This window comes from Hoplias malabaricus, chromosome 2 (assembly GCF_029633855.1).
Source record: "Hoplias malabaricus isolate fHopMal1 chromosome 2, fHopMal1.hap1, whole genome shotgun sequence".
Lineage (NCBI taxonomy): Eukaryota > Metazoa > Chordata > Actinopteri > Characiformes > Erythrinidae > Hoplias > Hoplias malabaricus.
The window spans coordinates 54,155,927-54,169,822 of NC_089801.1; the positions used below are offsets into that span (position 1 = coordinate 54,155,927).

General features: G+C 39.6%; 1 protein-coding gene across 1 annotated transcript in view; it reads right to left on the minus strand.

The window, feature by feature from the left end:
• Positions 1-722: 722 nt before the first annotated feature.
• The window catches only part of LOC136686123 (rho GTPase-activating protein 20-like), a 45,944-nt gene continuing 32,770 nt past the window's right edge, over positions 723-13,896 (minus strand). Inside the window, exons 9-15 of the mRNA XM_066659674.1 lie at positions 13,558-13,746; positions 12,389-12,570; positions 10,435-10,599; positions 7,495-7,610; positions 7,203-7,392; positions 4,839-4,947; positions 723-3,995 (exon numbers count right to left, since the gene is read on the minus strand). Coding sequence (XP_066515771.1) covers positions 2,293-3,995; positions 4,839-4,947; positions 7,203-7,392; positions 7,495-7,610; positions 10,435-10,599; positions 12,389-12,570; positions 13,558-13,746 — 2,654 coding nt within the window. The 3' untranslated portion in view covers positions 723-2,292. The remainder of the gene's footprint in view (positions 3,996-4,838; positions 4,948-7,202; positions 7,393-7,494; positions 7,611-10,434; positions 10,600-12,388; positions 12,571-13,557; positions 13,747-13,896) is intronic.

Genomic DNA, 13,896 nt, shown 5'->3' on the forward strand with positions numbered 1-13,896 from the left:
CGAACCATTCTGGAGGACCATGTGCATCCAATGGTTCAAACATTGTATCCTGAAGGCGGTGCCGTGTATCAGGATGACAGTGCACCAATACACACAGCAAGACTGGTGAAAGATTGGTTTGATGAACATGAAAGTGAAGTTGAACATCTCCCATGGCCTGCACAGTCACCAGATCTAAATATTATTGAGCCACTTTGGGGTGTTTTGGAGGAGTGAGTCAGGAAACCTTTTCCTCCACCAGCATCACGTAGTGACCTGGCCACTATCCTGCAAGAAGAATGGCTTAAAATCCCTCTGACCACTGTACAGGACTTGTATATGTCAGTCCCAAGACGAATTGACGCTGTATTGGCCACAAAAGGAGGCCCTACACCATACTAATAAATTATTGTGGTCTAAAACCAGGTGTTATGAAATATGAAATATACACAGCCCAATGTGTATTAGCCAGGTTTATACTGTATATGATTATTCATTATCTTCCATAATTTGTGCCTCCTTACAGAATTACTGCTTATCGTTGCACTGTTTATTTGTTCTTTCATCCATAGTCTCCATATTTTTATATTTGGATGTTCCTTTAGCCTTGGTCTGTGTAGTATGTGTTGGCTAAGCATATTTATGCACATATTTAAGTATTGCATTATTTTATCCGTATTAATTAACTAATATTAGATACCAATATTTATATATTCAGCATATCTCCATGATTGTGATGTTTTATTAGGATTCTTACAAACCACAAGATACAAATAACCATTGTCTGCTGCAATTGCAAAATATCTTAAGACAGTAGCTGCAAAGGCATCTTTAGAAACACATTACAGCCTTAAGACACTATTTTAAGCCTCATATAAATATAAATACAAGCATCATATGAACACACACTAACATCTCATAGACTTCCATAGATAGGCAGAGGTGCGGTATGTATTTATGAAGAGAATTGGTGCCATATAATATAACACACATACAAAGGATTGGCAGCAATGTTACTGAAAAACAAATCTCAGTGTGTATGGAAAACAAAGTACTGTTCGTATTAATATGGTTTAGATTAGACTCTGCTTTCTAATAGTCACTCATACTATAAGTATATATACTCTTAGATTTCTGAAAAATATATGTCTAATGCATAAATACACTACTTACAGATATAGTGATATTCTCTTTCTGCACACAAACATGTCTTACAATTTCAAGCAGCAAATTTACATCAAATATTTGACAGGCTGCCTCATCTTAATCATATGACATTAGCCATAATTTGTCCTTGAAAACTACATATAATTAAACAATTATCTAATTATTTACACTTAAGAAAGCAGATTTATGGCCACAAAATAAATTTGCTCAAAGGAAAAAAAGTACATATCTATAAACTTATATGACTGGCAACACCAATCAAAAACATATTCATTATTATAATCTTTATAATAGATAAACTTTTTAAAAAATAATATATCAATTTGGTTTCTATGAAACAAAAACTGATCAATGCTAAACCTACACCTAGACTTACATTACAGAGTAATTGGAATGGATTCACAAATGGATCATTTGTGGATTCACATTATTTTAGAGTCAAAAACTGAAACTCTAACCTTATGTTCAGCTCGACTGTCAGAACAAATCCTCGTTTCTCTAAAAAACTTTACAAGAGAAGGAAAATTATGTATATCCTTCAGATTATTCTCCAATGTTGTTTTGGGTTTCTGTTGTTCTGATTAGAAATTTTGACACAGTGTAAATTATGGGAGGTGATTTCAAATTTTCTTGAAAAAGTTTTGAAAAATAGCTAAAATCTGGTTTGTTCTGGCAGCAGTGACATTATGATTTTACCTACCACAGTTTTTGTTTTTTTAAGCAGTAAATTAATGCAAACACCTAGTCTAGTGCATCTTTGTATTACACTTTAATACTTTTAACTGAACTGATAAGATAATCAAGATGCTTAGAATAAATGCAGGTGATAATCACAGCCTTCCAAATTTGGACAGTCCAAAATGAAAGATAAGATAATGTAGAGAATTATATTTACAAGGAACGTGGCAGGATAAACTGTATATACACAGACCACACCCACGGTCAAATGCTCCTAATTCTAATATTTACAGCAGTATGTTTCATAATTTCCCAGTCTTGTAGTACCTATCAAATTTTGTGGTTTCCTGGTTATCTAGAACCAATGCATTAATTAAACAAACCAAACACAATAAACCACTGAATCAGTTGAGATCTGTTCAAGGTGAATCACTTAATTTGGGAAACACTGTATTAGCGGCCAGTCACTTAAACATAGGACTCCTCCGCAAAAAGCATTTTGTCAAAGTCTTCAAGTCGTGGGTCACTGCACCTTCGCAGCCACTCCCGTTTCCCATGGACGACAGCCAGTGCCACTTCCTGACTCTTCTTTAGGGCACTCTGGGAGTCTTCACTTCCATGCAAAGAGAAGTATTCCCTTACAACTTTTGTGGCAGCAGGAGACAAGCAAAACTCTGGTTCACTTGCATTGTCAAGTGGTTCCACATCAGACACCTTGAGGGTATGAGGATGAGAGGAACAATCTCCACCTTGTTTTGCTATGGCCAGCTTATGGAGAAGCTCCAGACTTTCTGAAGACTCTCTGTCCAGCCCCAGGCAAGTACTTCCGGGTTCAGATGCTCGTCGCTGACCGGAAGGACAGCCATGAGACTTTTCCTCACCAGAAATGAGGGAGTAAGACTTCTGCCTGTGCAAAGCCAAACATCGACCACCCTGCCCATAAAATAAAGCCTTTGGCAGACTGCTGTTTTCACTGCCAGTTGTGTAAGACATGCTCTTTTGCATGTTCCTCCTTGTTAAGTTTGCCTTGCGCACTGAACAGGCCTGGTTGTGAAGCTCTCGCAATTCTTTAACTGTTAGTGGTTTCTCTGAGTCATAAACTGACCTGCTGTGCTGTGCCTGGAGCATGGCTTCTTGATAGGTAGGTGGGCTGTTAGATATTTTCCTTGAGGATGAAATGCTTGACTCTTGCCCTCTCTTCTCTTTGTTGTAGCTCGTCTTGGTGCAAACCTCAGACTGGCAAAGTGCGTCCACACTTTCCTCATCTTCCAGGCCTATTCTGTCTTTCGACAAGGAAAGTCTGTGATCTCTCTTGAGCCATGTGTTTGGATGTAGCCCATGAGCAGTCTTCAACTGGTTCCAGTCAAATTTCTCTTTAGGTGGAGATTCCTTTGGAGAAGGAACTGCTGGGCCAGGTGAAGGTGTGGACACCATGCCAGGGGACCGAGGAGAAGTACTCACTATTGCCCTAAAGCTGCCTACAGGTTGGCTACAAGGTTTGCCGAAGTCGGCCGAGTGCTGAGAGAAAGCACTGTCCAGAGAACTCATTGAAGACCGTGTTGGGGAAGCACCTGGAGAATAAAGACTGGAGCAGCTGGCATCTAGATGCAGAGGTGGAGGTTTCAGTTGCTCTTTCCGTCGTCTGGGAGTGGCCTTCTCACTCAGACACCTCTGACTGGAGCTCTCCTGCTTGCCCAATCTCAGAGTTTTCAAATGCTTCGTAAACATCTCCTCTGTGTCACTTTTGTCTTGGCAAGCTGCACCGTCATAGCTGCCTTTTCGGCTCCCTCTGCGCTCCAGGTACTTGCTCAAGGATGATGTTGGGTTCCAGATGGCAGGCTCAGAACAACGCCTCAGCTGACGGATTCCCTGTGGTGGAGCAGGCACCTCACACGGGGAATGTGAACGAGGACAAGATGGGCTCACTGCTGGGCTCACTTTTACAGGATTGGCCAGCGTGGGAAGCAGGAGGTGTGTGGATCGAGTGTTGTCGAGTTCAGTTTCAGGTGGTTCCAGGTCATTGTCACTCAGGGTGAGTACTGAGTCACAGCTGCGGCTATCCGTCTTCCCTCGAGACCTTTGCATGTGCTGGAAAGGTGATCCAGAGTCATCATTCAGTTCATTTTCGAGGCTGTCATAAGATGAGTCTGTCATCTGGTAAGAGGACATATCTGTTCAGAAAGGAAAAGAGGCCAAGTCAGTGGGTCAGTTTGTGAAGCCTACCATATCTGGCAACAACAATTTGGTTATAAAACAAGGTCCCAAAGTTCCAAAGTGTCAAGGATGCAAAAGAAAAGAAAAAATAAGAAAAAAATTTGAATTAACACAGACCCTATGCCGTCACCTGAGCTACAACACTATGGCTGTATCACAAACATCTTCCTCCACCTTATGCAGTGCACAATGTAGTGGTTAACAGTACTAGTTTTATTATCTGTGACTTTTTGGGCAGCCATGACCTAATGGTTAGAGAAGAGGACTCAGGACTGAAGGTTGTTGATTTGATTTCCATGACCATCAGGAAAAAAAACAGCACAGTCCTCCTGCTTCAATCCACGGCTGAGCAAGGCACCGAACATACAACTGTTCCTCAGGTGCTGGGTATAGCTGCCTGCCGCTCTGGGTGTGCGTTCGCAGTTCCTAGTGCCCTAGTGTGTGTTCACTGCCTCAAATGGGTTAAATGTGGAAGACATATTCCGTGGTTATGTTGTAAAAAGACAATTAATTGCACACATTTTTAGAAGTGCACTATGTAGGGATTAGGGTGTTATTTAAATATAATACCAGGAAAGGAACAAGGCATAGGGCACAGTGTACAGTTCTACATGGGACCTACATGTTTCCTATGGCGTAGAAGCATACATTGGCTTTAGTATGTGATAAATAGCTTCCCCTGTGGTGCAATATCTACAAGGGCATGACTGCGTGAGTTGGGGATGTGTTAAAAACCAATTCCATAAGGTACTACATATCTTAATTAGAGTCTTTCACCATCAGTTATAAGGTTCCTTTACCTGATCCATCTAGAATGCATCTCTGTGGAAACCCGTCAAACAGCGTGGTCACATCTTTTCCCATTACTGCCACGCAGTTTTCAATCATTATCCGTGCTAAGTCACAGACCTGAGAACAGAGCACCAAAATTATAAGAATTATAAGATGTTCATTATTAAAATTATTTTATTGAAATTTACAGCAGCCTCATTTTAATTGAACCTCTACACCCCCAGCTGGTTTGGTTTCTTTAAATAAATGTACAAAAATGGTTCTACATAGAACCAAAAACAGTTTTTGAAGGGGTGAACAGACTGGGAATGAAATACCTATTGATTACCCAGAAACTATTAGGCTGATCAAATTCTCTCGACTGTAGTGTTTCAGCTTGAGATCTCAAAGGTTAATTAGTTGTGAGAAATGCAGAGTAGACCTTGGGGCCAGCTTTTATTTATAAATCTCTTGTTTACTAATCCTTCTTGATTAGAACAAAAATTAAACACACATTGAGCAGAGAAATGATGTCAGCAGGGGATGTTCAGGCTTGGTTTATTCTGGTCCGATTACTGTTTGAACCCAACAGATGTGCATTAACATTCTGTTTTGATTTCTTAGCTGTTTACCCCAAAAAATGTTTGCAGTCCAAGGCTTTGGGGGAAATAAGGAGAGTCAACCTTAAATATGTCAAGGACTGTTAATGCTTGGAAAAACATTCATTCAAAAACAAATTATCCCAAACTCTGCACTATGTATACAAATTTTGGAACGCAGCGTGACTAAAAATCTGTCAAACAACAATCAAGCTTCAGAGTTTTCATGTCCCGTTCCCCAAGCTATTGTATGTACACTATACTAAAAATGGCCCTCAATTTCATCAGATACTACTAGTAGAATCTAGTAGTAGAAGTAATAATAAGTAGAAGAAGGTATACAGCAGAGTATGCAATTTTCACATAAGACAAAAAGCTGATTAAGGACACATTGGTGGGCAGAATCCCAAGCTTTTCATCAAAAAAATAAAAATAAACAAATAAATCAGTAACAAAAACCTCATAAATAAATTCAGTCCAAGCTTAGTTTGTGCTTGCAATAGTTTACTTAAGCGGTGTTGGAGCCAACACTGCCAGGATCAGTGTCGTTGGGGAATGTTGAAATCTCAAAATTTCAGGGCTGAACGGCAACACACAGGCCACCACACGCATATCAAAACAAACCGCGAGAGGCGAGAGCTCCATCATAACGGATACTGTGAGAATGGCACTGACCTCAAGAATCTGAAGGAAATGCTTGAAATATTTCCCAGTGAGCTGCTGCTTCCAGCAACTAGCTCAAAAACAGCTCCAAAAAAACAAACAAAATGAGTGAAATAAGATCCTGATACAAGGAAACACATATCAAAAAATACGGGTGACTGTTTTAACAGTTTAGGAAATTAGTGTTTGAATTAAAATTTACACCCAAGATAGCATAAGCTGCCTTATCTTTTGTCCAAAATCAAAATGGTTTTCACAATACCACATTTATTTTGAAGCAAATTCTCAAACATGAGCAAGCATTTTTCTTTTTACAAACAACAGATGGCTGGATTTTAAACAAGAACCCCAAAGTCACTTAACAGAACTCTGTTCACGCCTAAAGATAAAAAGGTTTGCCTTGCACTTTAATATTTTTCATGTTTGCCATCATAAAATTCTGATTAGTTCTTCTGTAAAAGCATCTGTTATGCATTTCTGTTCTTCTGACACTGGTGAGGGTGGGTTAAACTGCCCTCCTGTAAGGGGCCACCACACACAACTTGGCACGGTTATTCATGTCGAATGCCCTTCCTGTTGCAGCCCTCCTGTTCCACCCAGGCTTTAGCACTGGGCACGGACAAGTCCAAACCAAACTCAGCACAGGCCGTGATGAGATGCAAGGCTGGAACCCAGGCCCCCAAGGCCACCACCTGCTGTGAAACTGCCCCATGAGTAAAATAAAAAAAAAAAAAGTAAAAGTAGCAGCTCAAAAAGCAAAGTACGAAATAACTTCTAGAAATGCAGAGGGATTCTTGTGGTCTACAGTCAGTGATGTGACCCATCACAAAAAAGAAAAGATATTGTCCTGAAGGGCTAAAATGTAACTGAGTAAAAAGCATTTCTTCACTAATGCACTGTACGTGAGTAGTGTAAGTAAAATTATTACCATTTGATAATATTCTGGAAAGTGACAATCCAATAATATTATACTGAAGTACAGTTGTCTGAGTAAATACAACTACTTACTACCAACCTGTATGTTCAGTGAACATTTTGTGTTTCTGAAACAATAGAAATGGGACTATGCAAGTGGTCTAGGTGTAAACAAAGCTGCTCTCTAGCGACCTGAATAAAAGACCACCATCTCACCTTTTTGGCACCTTTTCCCTCCATCTCAGGGCTGCTGGTTGCAGAGGGAGAAAGCATACTGGGAGCGATGCAGATGGCAAGATTGAAGGCGTTCATCTGGTTATCTTGTGACCGAAGCTGGATGTGATAGAGAACCGCCAGAACATGCTTTAGGAGCAGGATATTCTCAGGAGGCAGGGAGGACACCAAACTGAAACACAGGTGCGGAGATCAATGAGCAAATCAGCTGTTACAAGCCTCAGTTACCTGACTGAGAAGCTGAGTTACTAACTGCAGTGTAATATTAAAGTACCCCTGAATAGCCTTCAGCTGGTTGTCATCTACATCGTCTGACAAATCCATGGTGGCCATCCACTGCTCATAGAGATTGGACAATAACAGGCTGCCTGGAATGCTCCGCAGGAAGTCCTATATTATATAAACACAGAAAAACAAAATCAAAATACTGGACCATCCACAAAGACGGAGTGATATTGACTAGCCGAGATTTTACCATAGGTGTGACCTCAGACTACTTTAGATAAACTGCTTTTGAACTCAAACTGTTGTTTACATTTTGGTTATTGACAGAAGATAGCATGTAAATATTTCTGAGATTAGATAAGAGAACAAACTTTCATAAGGAACAGGATGAACAAGGAGTTCAACAAGGGTGCCAAAGCAAAACAAAATACCTTCTATTACTGTGGTTAAAAAAACAGCAACAATAACATTAAAATATGTAAATATGCAGACAATCGAACTCTTAACAACCACGCAAGACCCAATAGACCACCAAAACTATGTCCATCCAATAAACAGTATTTAAGCTTTCCTCTTTGAGAGATAAGAGGAAAAATGTTCTACTCTTGCCTCACTCTGAAAAGGCAACTCAATAATATGGGTCTGAAAGAATGTGTACCTGAAAAAGGCTGTTACTGAGAAAAAGAAAGGAAGAATAAAATCTCTCAGTTAAACAATAGAGTTGCTGGGATCCCTAGAAAAATGCAGTCCCAGAGCTCAGATGTCAGGGGCCACACTCCATCCTGAAACTGTAATTTAGTGTGAAATATTTTTAAATAATAATTTTTATTTAAAACATTCTGTGTAATGCTGGAAATGAAACCAAGAAATACTGATATTTGTTTACTATGATCCATGTGAAACTGCATGTGCCATCTGCTTAAATCTGATCATACGATGACACTCAGAGTACATCTTAATTTGACTCACAGTTTCTCAGAACAGCTTAAAGGTATTTAACGGGAGAGAGGATTATATTCATCAGTATCTTTCTGAGTTGTAACATGATCACAACACATGACTCAGGTAAAACTGCTACAGTATTAACAGTACAGTGCAGTATTTGTAACTAACAGGAGGGACATGAAATGACATGAAAATCTGCAGCCACATCTGCCCTTTGTGGTTAAGACAGGACACCCATTATGTAGGGGCACCTTGTAGGCAGACCAAAGCCTATCTAGTTCTTGTTGATTGACTATTGATAACACTGTAGTGACACTGAACATGTTCATGAGTAATCCATATAAATGATATATAAGGATTTAAATAAAAAATAAAGATATGTTCCATTCAGACAGCACACAACTATTTTAGCTATTATATTTCTAATTATTGGTGTCTTTAAAGTTACATCTTTAACTTGCTTATAAAGGGCATGTATTAAGAAAAACACATTTTCAGTGCATTCGGACATTACTTCTGGATTCTGGAATGCACAAACCCACAAACTCTGAAACAATACAGCAAAGTCCATCCATCCATTATCTGTAACCGCTTATCCAGTTCAGGGTCACGGTGGGTCCAGAGCCTACCTGGAATCATTGGGTGCAAGGCGGGAATACACCCTGGAGGGGGCGCCAGTCCTTCACAGGGCAACACAGACACACACACACACTCACACCTACAGACACTTTTGAGTCGCCAATCCACCTAACAACGTGTGTTTTTGGACGTGGGAGGAAACCGGAACACCTGGAGGAAACCCACACAGACACGGGGAGAACACACCAAACTCCTCACAGACAGTCACCCGGAGCGGGAATCGAACCCACAAGCTCAAGGTCCCTGGAGCTGTGTGACTGCGACACTACCTGCTGCACCGCCGTGCCGCCCTACAGCAAAGTCAATTTTTTAAAGTCTGCTTAAGTCTGTCTGAAAACATGGAGTACAATGTGCTGTTCTGATTTTTGTACTGCAGATACATTAGAATGGTCCCACCTTCCCTTAGAGTATCTCCAATCACAGCGCAAAAACGTTAAACGAGTCAAAATAAAAAAAAAGCACAGAGAAAGCTAGTGGTAGTGTCGCAGTCACACAGCTCCAGGAACCTGGAGGTTGTGGGTTCGATTCCAGCTCCGGGTGACTGTCTGTGAGGAGTTGGTGTGTTCTCCCCGTGTCCGCGTGGGTTTCCTCCGGGTGCTCCGGTTTCCTCCCACAGTCCAAAAACACACGTTGGTAGGTGGATTGGCGACTCGAAAGTGTCCGTAGGTGTGAGTTTGTGAGTGAATGTGTGTGTGTCTGTGTTGCCCTGTGAAGGACTGGCGCCCCCTCCAGGGTGTATTCCCGCCTTGCGCCCAATGATTCCAGGTAGGCTCTGGACCCCTAAATTGGATAAGCGGTTACAGATAATGGATGGATGGAGAGAACTGGGCTGTCATTTAAAGCAACAGGGGTTGAAACCAGTCCTTCTGGACACGGCTGTTCAGGCACGGGGAAAACTGTGCTGCATTGTTTGTTCTTAATGGCTTTTTGACCAAAGCATGTCACAGGTGATTCATTAAGAACTGTGTTCACTTGTGGAAAAGAATAGAATGTTTTTTTTAATGTTTGCACAATTGGGGCTGTGAGCGGGAATTGTATAACGCTGTAAAAAAAAAGTGCACTGTAAATAAAATTGTATTTAACTGAATGGAAACATAACTATCTGAAGGAGTGCTTCAAACAAACAAATATTTAACAACCAAGTCTGAAAACCACATCCTCTGTTTGGTATTATGCAAGTGCTTTTCCAGTAAAAATTGGAACTCTGAACATGTGGTATGCATATACCACCATTTCTGATACATGCTATAACATAAACAGAGGCTTATTCAAGCATTACGAAGATAGAAAAAAACACGCACACCCATTCATCTATGTACATAGTCACTATGAAAATCACTGGTTGTTTTGTTCAAAAATATATTCTGTGTGCAGTTCTAGTCATAAATCACAGGATTAAACTGGCCTTGAGAACAGCAGCAATCACGAAGATGGATTGACGGCTGATCTGGATGTCCTGCATTCCAGAGTCCAAGATGTCTCGCAGCTCCCTGCAGGCCTTGGCCCCAGCTGACCGCCGAAAGATTCCCCTTGTGAACGGCCCCTCTTGGAACAGAAACACCAGCATGTCCTAGAGGCAGAAAAAAAGTCACATAAAGTATTAGCTTATTATACAGTAGGAAATTGAAAGAGACAAGTTCCATAATGTATATTGACAAATATATACACCTCATTATATCTTGCATCATATTCTAATGGACTGACCAGCATTATTATGACCAAAGTCATTTAGCAATATCAAAAACCCCTACATATGCTCATCTGCAACCTCTGATATTGTCCCGGATTCTCACTACACATAATTTGTAATTTATTCATTTATTAATTGATATTATTATCTTGCCCTCCTCCAGTCATCAGATTTAACGACTTCCCCCACCTGCACCCCAACGAAAACCCAATAGGACCAAATTATTTCATCTTTTAAGTTTGTCTATAAATGCTGTGTGAAACTTAATCCCTGGAACTATACTTTAGACGTTAAGTGCTGGGCAGGTTCAAGCACAAGCAGGAAACCCACCCCTACAAATCAATGGAGCCGTAAGTCAAATGAACCACCTCTGAGATAAAAGAGTCCTGCATTCAGGGAGAATATACATGACCATATATGAAAAATTCACCTGTTGCTCCCTTGGTTAAAGGTATTGTAAAAAGTGTTTAGTATAAAGGAAAATGACTATATGTAGAATGATGACTGAGGCGAAACCTGGTAACACTTTACACTAGGGCCATATTCAAAGATTCATCACACCTTACTGACCTCATGATAACAGACATAAACTTTAATGGAGGTGTATTCCAGCAAGAGTTGGCTGTCAAAACGACTGATTGCTTTAGTAGACCTAAACGGCTGATGGAGGTGATGTGTAGCCTTAAATGAACACTAAGTAAGATTTGGTATTATTGCTCCTGGGCTCCCCCTACATTTACAGCACTGTTCTGAACATTAGGCATCACAAATGTCACTCCAACTCATCCCAGTGTTATTAAATTCTGCTGTTGTTATAGTCATAAAATCTCAGGCATTATATAAAAAGACAACTCGTAACATATAACGAGCAACGTAATCAATAATTTCATCATCATCATCACCATGTTTGGACACGACGTGCTATGTCATGTAAGGCAAATTTAACAGGCTACATTACAACTTTTTTGCTGATACAACACAAATTATTCTGATTTATAGGTTCTTGGATACACTCTCATTCACACTCATTCTTGTTGCTAGTGAATGAGATGCAGGCTCTGTGTGCACGGTGAACAACCAATCACAATCTATTTCGATCAGTTGACTTCAGCCCCACATATTTGTGTTGTATTTATATTCTGTATATTAATACACTGGTGTGATGGTAAGTTAATCTGTATTTTAAATTCACCCTCAAAAAAATCCTTTTTTGTTTGGTTTGTTGCTGTTATATAGAATCATATTTCGTGAAAGTATGACTCTGACCAAAAGTGATCTATGTTTATTTGTTTATTTTGCAAACTGTTTAATCAAAACACCAACAGAACACACTATCGTGAACATCTGTGATTGGTCAAGATGATCATGGCATACAGTAAACAATTTTGTAATTGGTTAGAGACCAACCCAGCAACACCAGTTAATGAAAAACAAACTATGAATACAAACCCAGCCGACTTCTTGAGAACATTCTGTAACCAAAATCTCTGGGACAATGTCTGTGAACTGTTTATGATTATATAGCTAGTCTATGTTGTTGAAACATGTCATGTGCATCTTACACTTTAAATTAAGCAGTGTGAACTTCTCACATGGTTTACCACTGACTCCTTAGTGTGTTTGGGTGTGTTTTTTAAAAACGCGCCTGTGAATGAATTCCCACACTCACCATGATGGGCTTGGGGAGGCTTTGGTCCATACACACCACACTAAGCGGTAACCCAAAGAGGCGTCCAGTGGAGGGATGGATGGGCGAGGGGGGAGAATCATCTAGCTGAGTGCTGGACCCTCGCCAAAAAGCCCAGTTTATGAGTGAGCGCCGTCTCTTGAACGGCTTCTGGTCTGGATCAACTTAGGATAAGAGATGGCAAAATGTTAAATCTCAAAGAGACACAACAATTTTACAGCAGTTGATAACTTTCTACAAACCCAAAATTCCCTAAATGTTCTGAAAAAAAGAACTGAGAAAAAGATGTTCTGAAAGAATATGAAATGTAAATAAATAAATCTATATTTACCTGTATATTATATATAATATTTTTAGTATATATAATTTATTTATTTATATATTTTTAAGTGAATATGCACACATTTTAAACCTGGCTCTTGCAACACCTTCTAAATTAGGAAAATTAGAAAAAAATTCAGGTGATGTAATCATGATTTCAAGAAAAAGATCTTCAAGGAAGGACCTAGTTATAACGAGCATGGATAGGTCAAGGCTTGCAACTTTGCCAAAGCAAGTGACAACATTCTAAATGCTGTCTAAAGTCATGTCTGAAGTGAATGTATTTAAAAAAGCTGCCTATATATATATATATATATATATGTATCAGTATCCTTTGAAAGCTGTAACATATTGCTGCCTTCAAAGTTTGTCTGAAATGCAAGAGAGAGAGAGATAAGCCAGTTCTGAGGCGGTAAGGTTACAAGACCATCAAATTATTCAGAGAATCTGAGAACATATCTAATGTCAAGGAACAAAATTGTGCATTTGTGCATTTGAAGAGTTATTCAATTGAAAAATGGCACAAAATATCTGCTGTTGAAACTGGATCAGTTGGTGTCTTCTGTCCCCAAAATGATTATGGGTTGATAAAAGGAAATGAGATTGAACATTGTGATAAAAAATATTACTGTCATAAGATTTATCTCAGTGAGTTTCAAATTTGCCAACAAACAAACATATATTCTAAAGGAAAAACATCAAGTGTTGTAATTTTGCAATCAAACAAAATTTAGTAATCTCTGTGTTCTGCTTTTACTCACATTTCCCATTATATCACACCATTTTTGGGATTGAAGTTTGTAAAATGAATATTTAAGGAAGGTATTTACCCACAAAGGAGTGGCCCACGGCCACTCTGCTTGGCTTCAGGATGAATTGGCACAGACTGTCTGATTCAAACTGATCAAAGAGCAGCTCAATCTCTTTGTCAGGTGAAGTACCCTCATCACTCTTGACACCTGTTTGACTCAATGGCTCTCTTATGTGACTCATCTGAATACTGAAAGGAAACTCATGACCTGTGCAGAGTCATAATGAAAGAGAAACATAGTGATTCAATAATACATTATGTACAGTGGACTTCTACTCTACAGTTATGCAGCGCTAACATCAAGTTACTAATGAGAAAAAGGGACAAAAAAGAAGACAATTTGTAAATCAAAGAAAGA